Genomic DNA, 18,056 nt, shown 5'->3' on the forward strand with positions numbered 1-18,056 from the left:
CTCTCTCTCTATCCCTCTACCTACCTACACACACTCTCTCCCTCCCTCCCTAATGTATTTCTCTATCGCTCTCTATTTCTCTCTCTCTCTCTATCCCTTCACCTATCTAACTACCTAACTACACTCTCTCCCCCTATCTATTGTATTTCTCTCTCTCTCTCTCTCTCTCTCTCTCTCTCTCTCTCTCTCTATCCCTTTATCTACCTACCTATTCTCTCCCTCTCCCTACCTATCTACTGTATTTCTCTCTATTTCTCTCTATCCCTCTACCTACCAACCTACCTACTCACTCACTCTCTCTCCCCCTACCTATTTACTGTATCTCTCTATCTCTTTCTATTTTTCTCTCTCTATCCACCTACCTACCTACCTACCTACCTACCTACCTACCTACTCTCTCTCTATTTCTCTCTCTCTCTATCCCTCTACCTACCTACTCTCTCTCTCTCCCTACCTACCTACTGTATTTCTCTCTCTTTTTTCCCTATCTATCCCTCTATCTACCTACCTACTTTTTTTAAAAAAAAAGCCTCTTCAAAACCTTGGTGCATCTTATACTCCGAAAAATACGGGTAGAAGACTTTCAGGTTATACAGAAAAAACAAGTTAGATGAAAAAATGAATGATAACTGCATCCATCTTTACTAGTGGCCTTTCACTACTGAATATACTCTGCTCTGATTAAATTTCATTGAATGAAAAGGGCAAAGAAATGCCAAGTAACTATAAGGTAAAAATGCAATCCAATGGAGAAAGCAGAAGGATATTTTTGGAAGAAGCAGAGATTGTCCTCGCTTAGCCACCACAAGTGTTATGAGTAAGTTGCTAAGCGCTGTGGTCACTGTAGAAAATCATTGACTGCCTTACGATTTACTTCAACTTTCTTCATTATCTCTGTTGCAAAGTGCACAAATGGTGACCTCTTAACTGTGGGGTGTTGCGACTCATAAATTTGAAGATTGATTTGACAATTGTTTGGTTGTGGTTTTTTTACACCGTTGTAACTTTGAATGATTGCTAAATGAGGCAGTATGTGTCTGACATTACTTGTATGCTGTATGCCAATTAGTGTACAAACACAGACATCTTGATTTAACTCTTGATGACGGTGGGGTTATTGGTTTTCTTTGTAAGCTACCCAGAGTCACCAAGAGTGAGTTGGACAGCCATGTAAATTTTCTTAATAAATAAATAAACCTGGCCTTTTTTTTCTGATTTGTGCAGGGGGGCTCATCATACCTCATTGGACCAGAGTTCCCCTCCCCAGACAGGAAGCCCGGGAACACCAGCCTCTTGCAAACTACCTTTACTTGGCACTTATGATAGCAGAGATGACTTTCCACTCCGGAAAACTGGTTAGTAAAAACCAATAGTTGAAGAATGAGAAAAAGAGGAGAGGGTCAATTTGCATGGCTTTCTGTACCTTAAATGTATTAGCTTGTAAGGACAATGGCTAGTGCTGAGAGAGCAAAGGAAAGAAAAATTGATTTAATCTGATGAACTACAAATTAAGAATATTCATTCAAGTGTGTTATAAAATAATGTATTTACAATGTGAAAAGCTTAACTTCTGGCTGAAAATCAATCTCACATACCAAATCCTCATTTTGCTAAAATATTATTAGGACATGAATTCTAAACTTACAGTAGAGAACTGGATAAATGTACTGTGAAGACTGACTTAACAAACAGCCCATATTTAGATGCAATCAGTGCTCCCTTGCAAGAAATCAGCTGTTTAGATGCTAATTGTGTAACAGCTCAGCTGGTTTTTGCAAAAGCTTTTTTTACAGTCAAACTAAGTTGGAAAAAAAACAGCCCAGCTGCTATGTGAAACCAGGAAATTTTAGGAACATAGGAAGCTGCCTTATGCCAAGTCTGACTGTTTGTCTTCCTAACCTAGTGACTGGCAGCATGTACGGTATCTAAGGTCTTAAGTCAGTAAAGAATTTTTTCCATCACCTCTTCATCTTTTTGACTGAAGACGCTATTAACTATCTAGTGGTTCTCCCCATTGTTCTCCCCACTCCCAGTCTGTTAGGTATATTTTGTGGTTATTCGAATCTTGCCAAGATCGTGGTTACAAGTAAAAAATACAGTTTGAAAGAATTAAGATCTTGAAAAGGTGGTACAGAGAAACTAGCCAATTTCTATGTTGTAGTCTCTAAAATGATAAGATCTCAATAAAAGTTAATAGTCCATTTAGCATTGTGTGATTGAATATATACTTTCAGCATGTAGAAATGGTATGTAGCAAAACCATGGAATTTGCAGCAATCAGATGGTATAATGGCCACTAAGTTTTCAAAGGGGACTGAACAAATCTATAAAAGATCAGCTACCCATGGCTGCTAATCCTGGTAGCTATTTACTACTTCCTTAATTCCAGACAGCTGTTAGCAATAGGGGAAGAAGACAAGAACTCTCCTGTCTTTGTTTATGAACTTCCTGAATGCACCTGGATAGCTAATGGATGGACTAAATGGATCATAAGCTTGACCCAACAGGGGTCTACTTAAGTCTTTTATAACGACGTAAGAGCTGAATGGAAAAAGTTGTCTATGTAGAGTACCTTCCAGAAGGAGGAGGAGGAGGAGGAGGAGGAGGAGGAGGAGGAGGAGGAGGAGGAGGAGGAGAACTACTATTTTCTGCTCAAATTCTTTATTTCTTTTTGGAATCATTCCAAGTCCAGATATCATGGCCTTTGACATTTAACTATGGTGGCTGGCATTTGGTAGAATTAGAAGGCATTGTATTGGGAATGAGTGTTTTATTGTTATGTTTCAGAAATGGAGAATAAATATATTTATTAAAAAGGTCACTCTTTCTTGAAGCAGTATGATTGATCTGATAAATGAAGATGCAATTAGCTGCTTCTCTTCACTACAATTTGTTTCCTTGCCTAAGTCTATTTCAGTAGAATACTGACCACTTTAGTTTTCATTCTTGCCTGCCTCTTCCTTCCAGCCTCAGAACCCAATTTAAAAGTGCGCTCACGATTAAAACAGAAGGTGGCAGAGAGAAGAAGCAGTCCTCTGTTGCGGAGGAAAGATGGGACAGTCATCAGCACCTTCAAAAAACGAGCAATTGAAATTACAGGTGAGAGAGGACATTAATCCAGCTAAGTTCAAGTATCATTTGCTTTTTTAAAAAGGTGGATGAAACATTTCATTCTTCAGTCCTCCCCCCAAGTATGTCAAGAAGGGAGAAAAACGACTGATAAAAAACTAAAAGTGTGCTCTGGTATACTCTGTATGCTACAAAGTGTTTGATGAAACAGGATACTGGAGGTCAAAACATTGCAATTAAAGAAGAAATTTGGCAAAAAAGATAAAACAATCATTTGTTGAAATGTAATTGTAAAGCCATGTTTTCCTAAAGAATGGAACAATAGAGAGCCTTGTACAATTTCCCCCCACTTTCCTCTCTCTTCTGCTTGAAAGATGGAATTTTCTATTTTAAACTATATTCATTGAGCAGTGATAGCTTAGCTAAGAGCACTCTGCTTAAATTACATTGTGATGACATGAAGCCATGTTTTTATTTTAACATGGATTGGTGGTGAAGAAGCTGAAATCAAAGTTGAATTAATTTTTCAGAGAATTAAAATAATTTTTCTTTATTTGGCTGGTTCCAGTTTATTTTTCTGCCATTTTCATTTTACTTTTCACCTTATGGATTTTTTCAGGTATATTAGAGATTTTAATGAGGCTCAAAAATAAATTTGAACTAAACTATAAAGTATATTAACCATGGCTAAATTCTCATACTGAATTAGGCATACCTGACAAACATGCTATCAAATTCCAACACAACACTAATACTAATTAAATTTTATTACTTATACATTATTGCATCATGAATTTGGATGTGACTAGAAATCTAGTCAAAAGGGAGCACAATAATTGAGGCCAGAAAATATGAATGTCAGAATTATAGCATTTCTTTTTAAAAAAAAAACATGAAAGAGGAAGAAATGTTTGAATATTTTTAGTTTAATCTTGAGCCAATAGTATGATGACATAACTCTCAGTAAAGTGATAATTAGTCAAAGACCTCTTAAATATATTGCAGTCTAAGAGAAGGGATGGGTGAGCCTATGAACAGATTGAAAAAGCTCAGGAATAAGTAAATATATATGATGCATTCATTTTGAATGTATCACTGATAATCTAGATAGTGGCAATTTATTTGGTGGGTATTTAAGCTGTTGGAGTTGTAGAAGAACATTCTGAATAAATTTTTATTTTAACTGGGAAAAGGGAGAGTACAGAAGGTTGGCATTTAAGCTCTTAGCAACCTGAGGCTCCTTCTTGGAAACTAGAGAGTTATCTTTGTTTCACTTCTGTATTTATAGTTGATGTAGAAAGGTGAATTTGAAATGTCAAAGACTAAGCTAGGAGCATTCATTTCTGTGTGGTGGAATCATGCCTTGCATCCTTCTCTTTTTTAACCAATTCTGATAAAACAAGGAAATCTAAACATTTTGATTAGAAAATCACAAATGGAGGTAATAGTTTACAGTTTACAGAATCACAAATGGAGGTAATAGTCAATTTCAGGAAGCTAGCTTATAAATAGCCACCTACAAGCTTCTCGATTATTAGTGAAAATAACTCTTTCCTCACCAGTTCATTGGAAAACTGTTAGAAAGAGTGTAAGAAAATCTCCATCCAAATGTATATATGTATACAGGGAAAATTGGGAATCATTAGTCACTGAAATTCTATAATGGTATCCTTTCATTTCAATAAATCTTATAAAAGAAGACTGAGGGAATATTGTTTGGAATAATTGCTTTCAGTTGAGACAGCTATTCAGTTAACAGCCTTGGGAACTTGAAACATGGAACTAGGGATTTCTCAATGCAGCTTATTTAAATTGTATGTTGTATAGCATGATGATATTCCTTTATTATGGCAACATTCTTTGGGGCTTTGTTCTCTTAGAAAGGAAAGCCAAACCAATGAGTGAATTTTACATTTTTCCAATATTTCTTTGCTACCACGTGAATTGACACTTGATTCTGCTTCAAAATAAAAAGTGAAATTTTTCAATAGCCTATTTGGGCACAAGAGCATCTTAATTCAGTGGAGGACTGACATGTTGGCAACCCCCCCCCCCCCCAACTTTCATTGCAGTGTCTTCAATGTGCAACAGTGCTCCTGGATCTGGCCCAAGTTCCCCAAATAGCTCCAACTGCGCCATCACAGAAAATGGGCTCACTGGGTCAGTGCCTAATATACATACGGAGGTAAGGCTAGTGAAAGAGTGTTGCTACCTGCTTTGATATGCTGCTTTGTCTCTTTTCTTGTCTATCTGTACATATTTAGCCCACTATTCGTTATTTTAAATAATGTGTTGACTTGGGGCAGACATCCAGGCTCAGATGGCTGCGCTCATCTGGGTCTTACCAGTAGATGTGGTCTGTCATTATTTTAGCTTCACAGATTAAATGTGAGAGTAGCAATGGGGTAGAACATCTCTTACTGCTTTCCTAAGAAAGTGCATGCACTGATTGACTGTCTGTCTGTCCATATATCTATATATCTGTATATATATGAATATGCACATGTGTAATTTTTACTGAACAATTTTTAACAAGATAAAAACTATAAATATTTGAAACAAAGAAAACAGAAAAGGAAATCAAAAAGGAAAATTTTTATAAAGAAGCAGCTTCAATCTTTTTAACACTTATAAATGAATTTTATTTAATCTCTCTTTCTAAGGTTGCATTATAATTTCCTTCTCTTGTGGGAGGAGTCATCAATGGATTATTCTCACGTCCAACCTGCTCAGAGTTAAATTCGAGGCCATGGTCCTCTACTTCCTCTTGCTTACCCCAGATTAGTCTTAGTCCAATAGAGAACTATTTTGCTTGGCTCTTCGGTTTTGGACTTAAATGTTTTTTTTCCCATTCTTACTCTTCCCACCTCCTCTCCTTTGACTCCGTCTGTGTGTGCGTATTTGAGCATAAGCTATGCTTTGCTGTGTGTGAGGACCTGCCGAACCTCTGGACAGTTGTAGTGGGGCTCCAGTTCTGCGTGCTGCAAGGCACTGGAAGCTGTGACCCCCTCTTCCATAGGGGGGGTCGCAGGGACTCGCCGAGGGCCCCTGGGGAGTGGCTCAGCGGAGCTCACTCACAGCATAGGACTGCATGGTTGGTGGTCGCCATTTTGAGCTGGGCAGCGACTTTCAGGAGATGCACATGGCTGGAGCGCAAGGAACAGTGCTTCTTTTAGCTCACCGCAGGCGGTCCTGGGCCACTGTGAATGCCTGTGGGCACTGGAGAGGCAAGAGCTCCTCCGTGGTACTGGGGATGGCCTCCAGCTGGTCAGCGGGGCAGAGACATCGAGCCATGGATCAGCGCCATTTTGCGAGGGCGCGCCAGTTCGAAGGAGCTCCAAACCATTCGGCAGCAGCCCCAGCCAGCTGAAAGGCAGGGAGGAGATCGGAGGTGGTGAGGCAGCATTTCTGGCCTTGAGTAGTTATGAGGGGGGAGCGGCACAAGATGGCGAATGCCACGAGGTGCAGCAGAGCAGCTGCTCCTGGATCATCCAGTGATTCTGATCCTGGCAAGAGGACATCCCAGGGGCTGCCCCTTTGGTGAGAGAGAGGGCCCCTGCAAAGAAGAGCACCTCCAAGTCATCCAGGAAAGGGAGGGCCAGCAAGCAGCAGGAGCCTGGAAAGAGAGTCACCAGAGCTGCTGCGAGGCATTCGAGAGACAGTATTAGCCCCTCGTCATGCAGATCACGCTCACCCCACAAGCCTTCTCCGATAATCTTGAAGGAAGATTATAATCAAGATCTATAATCTTGAGTCTTCCTTCGCACAAGCATTGCAGATTCCTGCAGTGGATGCTCCAGTGGCCACGCTCGCCTCCTCTTCTACAGTGGTGACAGATGACATCACCAACAATCTCAAGGTGGAGGATAAGAAGGCAGAATTGCTTCTCCACAAGACCTTCCAGGCTGTGGCCTTGGCGATCAAGGCGGCCACTGCTGCTTCCTTCTTCAACAGAACCACGCTGCTTTGGCTTGAACAGGTGGAGAGAGCCACCTCTTCAGATGTGCGCCTTCTGCAGGACATAAAGAAGCTGATGGCAGATACTCAGTTTTCGGCGGATGCCATACTAGACACAGTTAACTATGCCTCTAGAGCCCTCTCTTCTTCAGTTGCTTCCAAGCCTCTCCTGTGCTTGCGCAGGTGGCAGGCGGATACCAGATCCAAGTGGCGGCGGCTGAGTATGCTGGTGAGAAGTTGTTTGGCACTTCCCTGGACCCCATTGTGGTAGAAGATAAAAACAAGCACAAGGTTCTTCCTGCAGTGACCAAGTGCTCTGAGCAGTAGTCAGCCCCTTACCCGAGGCCTGCATATCGCCTCCCGACCAAGACTTTCAGCAGCAGAGGTACTTCCTCTAGATACCCTAAACAGGGAGACAGGCAATAATGCAGGGACAGGGACCAGCAACCTAGTAAGCGGCCCTTTCGACGGGAGGTGGGGGGGTGGGACTGTCCCTACTGTAGAAGTAAGTGATTCGGGATCGGATCACCCTATAAGTGGCCACCTTGCCTTATTTGCAGATCACTGGGACAGCATCACTATGGATGCCTGGATCCTTCATATTGTCGGGTTTGGTTTAGGTTTGGAATTTCAAACCTAAACCAAACCTAAACTGGTTCAGAATCTTTTCCTCCTCCAGGAACCAGGTCAAGCATAAGCTCATGCATAAGGCTATTCAGCATTTGCTGGATATCTGGGCGATGGAGTTAGTTTCAGAGGAAGAGAAGTGTTTGTGGTCCCCAAGAGTTCAGGGGGGTGGAGAGCAATCCTCGATTTAAAATTGTTATATTCTAGGTTAGTTTACCGCAAATTTAAGATGGCTTCCTTGAAGTCCATCCTGGAGGGGATTAGGCAGGGAGATTTCCTAGCATCCATTGACCTTAGGGAAGCTTACCTTCATATCTTAATTTTGCCTGTACACCCTAGATTTCTTAGGTTTCGCATGGGGGGGGGGTCCATTATCAATATAGGGCTCTTCCTTTTTGCCTGGCATCAACTCTCTGCACCTTTACTAAGGTGCTGGTGGTGGTAGCAGGACACCTACTCCGTTCCGGTCTGCCTGAAGTGCTATCTGGATGATATTCTGGTCCAGGCAGCGACAGTGAATCTGGGCAAAGAAGATCTTATAAGCATGATCACGACATTGCAGATTCTGGGATTCTCGGTTAACTTTGAGAAGAGTCATCTGGACCCCGCCACTAGACTTCAGCATTTAAGGGCTGTCATTGATACAGTGGAGAGTGAGGTGTTTCTTTCCCCGGACCGTAAGGATAGTGTAATTGAATTGATTAAGCAGATTCACAGGGCACATTCTGTTCACATAGTTCTTCTCTCTTAGCTCCTGAGAAAGTTCATTTCGTGCATCATGATTGTCCCATGGGCTCGCCTCCATGCAGGGAGCTGTAGTGGCTGCTACTTCCTCATCAGAGGGACGGAACCAGCAATGCGAACTTCAAGATCCATGTGCCACCTCAGGTCCTCCTGTCTTTCCATTAGTGGACATCCTTGGCGTTTGACAGGGCTCCCTGTTCAGGGCGCCGGACAGGTTGGTTCTAACAATAGTTGTGAGCTTCTTCAGTTGGGGGGCTCACTTGGAATCGCAACTAGCCCAAGGTCACTGACCGCCCTCGGACTTGCAGAAAAATATCAATTGGCTGGAGCTCAGAACAATCCACCTGGCCCTGCGCCACTTCAGGGTGTGGGTCGAAAGATAACATGTTCTGGTCCTGATGGACAACATCGCTGCCAAAGCCCATGTCAACAAGGCACGCACTCACTGGCTCTTTGAGACGAGGCAGTGAGGCTGGGGAATCGGGCAGAACAACATCTTCTCTTGCTGAGGGTGGAACATATCTTGGGAGTGGAGGACCAGCAAGCTGATTGGCTCAGCAGGGTGACAGTGGACCACGGGGAATAGCAGTTGCATCCCAGCATTTTCACCAAGATTTGCCAGAGGTTCAGCATTCTGGCAGTGGACCTATTCACCACACCATTGAACACACAGGTCCAGAGGTTCATCTCCCGGTTTCCATCTCAGGGAGCTGTGGACGTCGATGCCATTCATTGCAGATGGGCGGTGAATCTCCTCTATGCCTTCCCTCCCCTTCCTCTCATCCCGAGGGTTCTGAGGAAGTTAGTGATAGAGAGGGTGAAGGTGATCATGGTAGCTCCCTATTGGCCCCGGAAGCCTTGGTTTGCAGACCTGGTAAGACTGTTCCACAGAGGGAGGTAGCTCTGTGTCAGAGGGACCTGGTCCATCCGGAGCCCCAGTGGCTTCAGTTGACTACTTGGCGCTTGAGTGGGAACAATTGAGAGTGACAAATTTCCCGGCCAGGATGATTAGGACCATTGAGGCAATCCACTATTCGCATTTACAATGCTACATAGTCCTCCTTTGTGTCATGGTGCCAGCAAGGGCGGCAGCTCTGCAGATTTGGAATTCCTCCAAGATGGGCTTGAGAAAAATCTTTCTCATAGCACTCTCCGGAGGCAGGTGGCGGCATTGGCCACCATCCTAGGGGATGTGGGTTCTTGCTCCTTGGCTCAACACCCGGTTATGAAGAGGTTCCTTCAGGGGGGCAGCAAATCTTAGGCCCCCAGTGGTTCACCTGTTCCCAATCTGGGACCTGCCCACAGTCCTTAAGGTGCTGGCTGAGGCTCCCTTTGAGAGAGATGAGCCTTCAATTTCTCACCCTTAAGGTGGTTTTCCTGGTGGCAATTACGTCCGCCAGACATATCTCTGAAATCAGCACATTGTCATCCAGAGCTGATCTGTGTATGTTTCATGACAATAGGGGCGTCCTCAGATTGGGCCCTTCCTTCTTGCCAAAAGTCAACTTCCCATTCCATAGGGGTCAGAATGTGGTCCTACAGGACTTCTGTCCAGCGCCTTCCAGGGAGAGGGAGCATTCCTGGCATTGCCTGGATGTCAGGAGGGCTCTGAGGCGCACTTCTCCTTTCAGGAGGTCAGAGGCAATCTCCTTCCAGCCATCTACTCTGGGGGCAAGGGTGTCACTCTCTATCATCGGCAGATGGATTACTTTAGCAATCACCAGAGCTTATGAAGCTTGAAGGCCTCCGGTGCTGGCTGGAATTACAGCACACTCTACTAGGGGTGCGGCTATGGTGGTGGCCTTGTCAACCCAGATACTCATTGAGGATATCTGTAGGGCAGTCACATGGGCTTCCCTGTCGCCTTTCAAAAGGCGCTACCGGTTGGACACATATGCTTCTGCTGAGGCTTCCTTCGGTAGGAGGGAGTTGCAGGGAGTGCTGGACACGGGGGGTTCAGAACCAATGATTGCTCTCCCTTGGACACCAGCTTTGGTATGTCCATCGAGGACTCCTCCCACAAGCTACTCTGGAGAATGACAGTTGATCTTACCTGAACTGCATTTCTCAGAGTCTTGTGGGAGGAGTCAGCTTCCACCCAGTTTTAGGATGCCATTTCAGTTAGGGGTCCTGACCCATGCTGGTGGAAGCTATCTCTGGCTAGTCAGGATTGGGGGGTAGGGTAGTATGTCTTCCCTATCTTTTTTCTTGTCAGAGTTCTCCATAGAGTGACAACCTCAAGCAGGAGGAAGTAGAGAGGCATGGCCTCGAATTTAACCTCAGTCTCTGGGCAGATTGGATGTGAGAATAACCCATCGATGACTCCTCCCACAAGACCCTGAGAAATGCAGTTCAGGTAAGACCAACTGTCATTTCCATAGTCTACGCATACTAATCCTCAAACCCATAAATCAGAAAATCATTTTTTCTTTTTTCTTTTCATTAAAATGTCTATGAGAGTTTTCCAATTATTGATAAATGTAGTTATTTATTTTTAATCAAAGAAGTTAAATTTGCCATCTCACTAATTTTTCACCAACCATCCCTTTGCTGTGGCTATTTCAGAGCATTTCTATTTTTGTGCATATAATAGTCTTGCAGTAGTAATCATATATAAAAATAATCCTCCATGGCTCTTTTCTACTTGACTGTCCATTAATCCTAGCAAGAAAAGTTCTGATTTCAGTTCAACACGATATTCAACGCTACATAATGTTGACATGTTCAGTTCAACATAATATATATGTTCACTTTAAAGCCAATAATACATTAAGGCAGAGATTGTCCAGTCCCAGGATAAAACAGCCAGACACAAAGTGAGTAATGATATGCAGATTTGTACACTGGTGAAACAAACAACCACTTCACAAGCACATAGTACAATATAAGAGATCAAACCCATCAGGACAAGATTCAGCAGACCCATTTGCAACTGAAAAAGTCACTCTTTTGAAGACAGCAAAGTCCACTTTGGATAAAAAGGAACCATTTGTTTGAAGGAGGGTTAGAATTAAATACCTCAACAGAGGGAGAAGAATAAGACATCACCTCTCTCCAGTTTACAATTCTGCCCTTGCAACAGTTCAAAGAATATTCAACAATCAATTGCATCCTGATTCAGGTAACCTGAGGCCACATATAACCACTCAAGTGGCCTCAACAGCTCTCAGAGAATACAATCCTTCCATCCTCTCCCCACCACATCCTATGAAAACCTACCCTCCCACCATCCTGTCTCAATTCTCAGTACCTATTCATCCATTCCCCTCACCATCAGAACTGATGAGGTTTCTAGGGTGAGAAATAAAACATCTTCTTCCTCAAGGAAAAAACAGACTGGTTACCTTTTCAAGGAAAAAAGTGCCTTTAATTTTACAATTCTTTGTGTTGTTATATGTATTTGAACCTACAAATTTCAGGCTTTTTTACAAGTCCAACACACATAATAGAATGACCCTTCATTTTCAACATGTTTGAAGTAGCTTTATACATTTTAGACAATTTTCTTGGTTATATCTACAATATATTTCATTACAAGTCTCTTTTAGGTAATAACATAATAGAAATTTCAATTCTTTTAACCGCTATGAATGGGCAGGCTACCTGAGACTAGCTCACACCTTGGACTGATGGTGTCCTGCCTCTTCCCTAAACAGCCAATCTGTCTTGGCAAATGGCAGCAATAAAAGCCTTGCAGCAAAGCAGCTGAGCACGGTGGTATAAGGATGGTCATGGTGGTTATGATGGAGCAGTTGGTATTGAAGGGTGGAAACAACCTGAAGTTAAGGAGAACTGTAATTTATTCCTGGTAATAAGGAGCAGCAATAGACCTAGGAAGAATGACAGCAAACTAGGACCAGTAGTTTGCTGTAGTAACAACAGACAGGGGTCTATTGGTGTGTGGGTTGCCTAAAGGCCAGGGAGGCTGGAGTGGGCCCTCTCGGGTATGGGAGCCCACTGAATTGGATATAGACCAAAGGAAGCTATGGCAATGTGGTGGCAGAGTGGGTTATCCAAAACACAGTGCAATATCCTAAAGCAAAGTAGGATATCTAACAGAAATATACATCTGAAAGGGGCAACTAGCAAATGGCACCCCCTATGAATGCAGTGATTTATAACATATGCAAGCCAAAATATAAAAGCAGTAGCATTTAAGACTTATATATCACTTCATAGTGCTTTACAGCCCCCTCTGAATGGTTTACAGAGTCGCTTATTGCCTCCAACAATCTGGGGCCTTATTTACCAACCTCTGAAGGACGGAAGGCTGAGTCAACCAGCTCAGAATCGAACTCCCGGAGTGAGCAGTGACTTAGACCTGCAGTACTGCATCCTAGCATATTCTAACCTCTGGGCTCTTAAAGAGAGTTAGTTTTGCCCTTGCAAAAATTAAACACTGTGCTGGTTGATGAAACCAGACCCAATACCACAGCATGTACTAAACTCACAAATATGAGTCAAATAGAAAGGTCAGTTTCTCTAGTTGAACAGATTCCTACGTTGGAAGAAGCAAGTGCCCACTCTAAACACATAAGCCAAAGCAGGAAGGCCAACCTGAAATGAGATCAGGCCCAAATATGTGAGCCAGTACCATTCCAGAACTGATAAGACAGAAACAAGAGGAAAGGCTGAGACTCATTGGAAAGGATAAATTTATTCCTGGTAATAGGGAGCAGCAGTAGACCTGGGGAGAGTGTGACAGGAAACTAGGGTTGCCTAAAGGCCAGGGAGGCTGGAGTGGGCCCTCGGGGGTATGAGAGCCCACTGAATTGGATACAGACCAAAGGAAGCTATAGCAATGTGGTGGCAAAGTGGGATATCCAAAACACGGTGCAATATCCTAAAGCAAAGTAGGATATTTAACAGAGATATACATCTGAAAGGGGCAACTAGGAAATGGCACCCCCCCCCCAATGCATGCTGTTATTTTTAACATATATGCAGGCCAGATATGTGAGCCAATATCGTCCCAGAACTGATAAGGCAGAAACAAGAGGAAAGGCTAAAGCTCATTGGAAAGGATGAAGAAGAGCAGCAAATTCACACATTGACTCTTTCTCTTTAATAAAAGCTTTTAATGTGATAGGAAGCCTGTTGAAGAAAAACATTTTTGAATGCTTTTGTTCTCTTTTCCAAGAGAAGTATGTGATTCTATGCAGTATTTATATGGAGAGTGCCAGGCTTCTTGTAACAATCTGAAAGTTCCCTGAAGAGAGAAATGGTTTTGTCTGTGAAAAGCATAACTAGATATTCTCTTCAGATTTTCACTTACATTTATTCTGCTTCTGTAGGGAAAATTCTGTGGGAAAATTTCTATTCTCTCGCTTGCTCAATGCAATTTTTTCCCCCTTGACTTCTGCTGGACTGCACTGGGCTGAGCTGCAATGCAAAAGAGCCAATCATTACTTTCTACATGACAGTTCCTTTCCCCAGCAGACTTCTAAAGAATGTTTTCCCACTGTTACAAAACAAAGCACCACCTGGTGGACAGATCCACTTTTCAACATTGCAAAGAGAAATATCATTTAAGCTTGTTCCAAACGCCTATTTCTGGCTTGAAATACACTTATAATATCATCTTCATCTTCATCAAGGTCTATTGGGGAGATTTCTTTTTAAAAAAATATGAGGAATTTAATTACTTAAATATCTAACATTATCCTGAGGCAGAAACAGTCCAGCTAGCAAAACTATGTGGGAATACTGCAGGGCAATTATACAGTTAATGTACATATCACATTTGAAACAGAGTATATGTATGTCTGTGTGTATATGTGCATACGCAAGAAAGGCTTTCGTTCTACCTTACATCAAATTGAAATATAATTTTATCTTTAAAATGATACCGTCTTTTACTCCCAATGTATCATTCACTTTACAGTGGTAAAGCAATGTGTTTGTAACACCCAAAGAAAAAGAAAAGATCTATAGTGTTAGTGGCAGATAGTATGCAACCAGGCCAACTGCAGTAGAGAAGAGGGTAAAAGGGTGAAAGAGGAGGGACTCAGCCAAAATGGTCTTCATTGCATCTTTGATAGTTGTTCAGCCCAGCGGATAAGATACTAAAATATAATATTAGCAGACATGTACCAATAATGGTCTTGTGACAAATTTATAACACAGTTTAGGAACAATTATACTTATCTGCTGGAATCTCACATCATTACTGATGGAGTTGTAAGAATAATCCAAAAAGTCTAATTTGATGGGATTTGTTGAGGCAGAATGAAGATGTGAACAAAATATTTGGAGGAATGTAACTTGTTTCCTCTTTCATGTGTCTAAAGGATTAAAAGCAAAAAAGAAAGCAATGAATACCTCTTTACAAATTCAGAGTCCCAGCTGCCTGGAAATGGTCTACTAAAAACCCGAGAGTCTCCAAGGTGGGGTGTGGGAGGAGTCACTGAATGGGTATTGTTACGGCCCAATTGCCTGGAGACTGAGGTAAATCTGAGGACACTCCCACTGTTCTTCCTTGTGACTCCCCAGATTAACCTCAGTTTTCGGCCTAACTGGAGCTATTCAGTGACTCCAGGAATTTTTTGTTTGTTTGTTTGTTTTTGTTTCTAGTCCTTTTTGGTTTTTACAGATTTTTATTAGGATTTTAGCTGCCTTTACCTTTCGGCTCTCCTATCTCGGTTTTCATGCCCTTTTGTTTTGTTTTTTGGCCTGCCCACACACGAGCCACGCTCGTCGCAGCCTTTCAGACCCTGTACCACCGGTACCTGGCGGACGGGGGGCAAAGCCGAGCCTCGTGAACTGCTGCCATCCGGAGGAGAAGCAGGAAGAAGGGATTTGGACTGGAAATGCAGCCATACGCTGTATATGGATTAGAGATCCAATCCAGTCCAAGTTTAGTTTTGGCACAGATATTAATTTGGTTTCCTTGGTGGGTAAAGTTTCTCTGAAAAGAGTTGGGGACTGTTAATCTTTGTTTTATTGATGAATTTTTGTATCACAACTATAATTTCTTACTGGGCTAATATTTGATTATCAAGCACATGTAAATCTGCTGATTATCAGATAATTGAAGAGGAAATTCTTATACTAGTCTTATCAACTCTGCCTGGCTAGAGGTCTTAGACTATAAATCCCATAATTCCTGGCCAGCATAGTCACAGGTTTCCAGACGGCATGTTGAACAACATTCAGGGACATAGATCCCTCAGCTATTTATTATTTTGCTTCTTGAATATAATATATATAAAATAAGAAAATAATTATTTTCAGCTTTTATATCCCAGGATACATCTCTTCTCTGTCTTGCCTTGTTAATGAGGTCACATTAAAGAACTGGGAGAATGACATGTTTTTCGTCGTCTTGTTATATACGACATATTCTTATTTATCTGAATTGTCTTATCTATGTCTCATCCTTTCTAATCCTTCTTTTCCTTTTATATAGATGTTGCCCCAGCACCAAGCTGTTGCTATGGATGGATCAGCTAGCCAACTCAGTCTATACACTTCTCCATCACTGCCCAATATCTCCTTAGGACTCCAGGCAACTGTCACAGTCACAAATTCACACCTCAATGTGAGTACAGCTCCCCCCCCCCCAAAAAAAAACTTTATGGAAATTTATAGATATGGATATAGCAATTAAATGAAAAAAATGAAATACCGAAATTAAGTAAATGAAAAAAGAGTTCGTCCTAGAACACTCCCTACAAATTTTATGTCACACATACACACACACAAAAAAAAAACCACACACATATTAAGTGTGGCCGTACTAAAGCATTGCCCTATTCTTGTGAAAGGGAAAAGCTAAAGAGTAGGTGCAAGCTTATTTTGATGGGTTTGTAACTAATATAAATGTGACAAATTGGAACATTTCAAAATGCGGAGTTCATTCCCCACTTCTCTCTGTTCATTTCAGTAGGTGACACTACCTGTCAGACTTTATCTTGGCTCAGGGATTAAGCAGAAATAAGCTTGATTAGTTTTGGGATGGCACAAGAATACCAGGGGTGTTAACTAGACTTGGAAGTTAAAAGAAAAAATCCTTTAAAAAACCCAGAGATAATTGTTGCCAAGAAAGCAACATGGAAAACAGCATTTCCCCCCTTCAAGATGGTAGTGTGCATAGATGCAGCGGCTTTGAGCTCCTGGTGTCACAATGAAGTGTGTAGGCAAAAACTAGTCTATATCCGGAGAAGTTACTAAAGTTTGGATCTTCTAGTTGACTAGATATTACCAGCAACTTCCAGCGGTCTCATAATATACCGAGTGACATAGTAAGACTGCCGGGCTCTCCATGGCTTGTTGTTCGGCCTAGAATACGGCAAAGAGAGCGGAAGCAGAAGCAGAGCTGGTTTGCTAGCTTGGTTATGGAAGCAGCCTCACAGACCAGCATTACCAAGCATTTTTCTAACCAATGCTAAATCCTTTGTCCACAAAACTGATGAACTAGAACTATGGATGGTAACGAATAAACTCATTTGCAACTGCTCTGTGATGAACATCACAGAGACCTGGCTTCATCCACTTGTACCGGACGCGTCAATGGAGCTAACTAACCGCACCACACACCACTTCGACAGAAACAGCAACTCCAGTAAAAGCAAAGGTGGAGGGCTTTGTATTTACACACATAATGACTGGTGTAGTAACAGCAGAGTTATTTATACACACTGTTCTCCAGATATGGAATTTATAACTCTCCTATCGGCCATTTTATTTACCTAGAGAGATTTTTGATAGTTATCACCGCTGTCTATATTCCACCTGATGCAAATGTTAGTACAGCGCTCTCTAAGTTACATGACGCCATCTAGAGGCAGCAGCAAACTTACCAAGAGGGCGCTTTAGTCGTGGCTGGAGATTTTAATCAAGCCTGTCTAAAATCTGTTCTCCCTAAGTTTGCAGTATGTGCAGTGTACCACCAAAGGTAAGAACACTCTAGACCATATGTACTCGAACTTAAGGCAGGCATATAGAGCAATCCTTCTCTCCCATCTGGGTGCATCTGACCACCTCTCTCTGCTATTGTGCCCAAAGTATATCCCCCTTAGGAAAAGAATATGGCCAGTCAGGAAAACTGTCAAAATCTGGCCAGAGAGAGCACTCTGCCAGTTGCAAGGCTGCTTTGAGACTACCGAGTGGAGTATATTTGAACATTTGGAGCTCCAAGTATTCACTGACGCTGTACTCTCATACATTAAAACATGTACAGACAATGTAACAGTGAATAAGCGCATCAGAGTTTACAGTAATCATAAACCTGGAGGTCATTAGAGGTACAATCACTTCTGAGAGCACAAAACTCAACCTTCAGGGCAGGAAACAAAGACGAATACAACAAGGCGAGGGCAAACTTGAAAAGAGGCATTAAGATGACTAAACAGAAATATAAACAAAAGGTAGAGAAGCATCTGGAAGATAATAACTCAAGACAGGCATGGCAGGGGCTACAACACCTAACCAACTACAAGGGCAATATGAAAAAAATAGCCAATGCTGATGTGCCCTGCTGGTGGTGGAGCTAAATAGCTGCTTTGCCCACTTTGAGATTAAAAGACCAGTCTATGTGGCTCAAGCCCAAAGGCCCTCTAACCTCCAGCCACTTACCCTGGATGAACATCAAGTGAGAGCTGTGCTGAAGGCTGTAAATCCCAACAAAGCTGCAGGTCCAGCTTGGGAAAGTGGTTAAA

General features: G+C 42.3%; 1 protein-coding gene across 1 annotated transcript in view; it reads left to right on the forward strand.

Moving 5' to 3' along the window:
- HDAC5 (histone deacetylase 5) overlaps nucleotides 1-18,056 on the forward strand; it is a 118,048-nt gene that overhangs the window by 47,141 nt on the left and 52,851 nt on the right. Inside the window, exons 5-8 of the mRNA XM_081970986.1 lie at nucleotides 1,225-1,355; nucleotides 2,968-3,099; nucleotides 5,142-5,254; nucleotides 15,806-15,937. Coding sequence (XP_081827112.1) covers nucleotides 1,225-1,355; nucleotides 2,968-3,099; nucleotides 5,142-5,254; nucleotides 15,806-15,937 — 508 coding nt within the window. The remainder of the gene's footprint in view (nucleotides 1-1,224; nucleotides 1,356-2,967; nucleotides 3,100-5,141; nucleotides 5,255-15,805; nucleotides 15,938-18,056) is intronic.

The sequence above is a fragment of the Natrix helvetica genome, assembly GCF_964273705.1.
Source record: "Natrix helvetica genome assembly, chromosome: Z".
Classification (NCBI taxonomy): Eukaryota; Metazoa; Chordata; class Lepidosauria; order Squamata; family Natricidae; genus Natrix; species Natrix helvetica.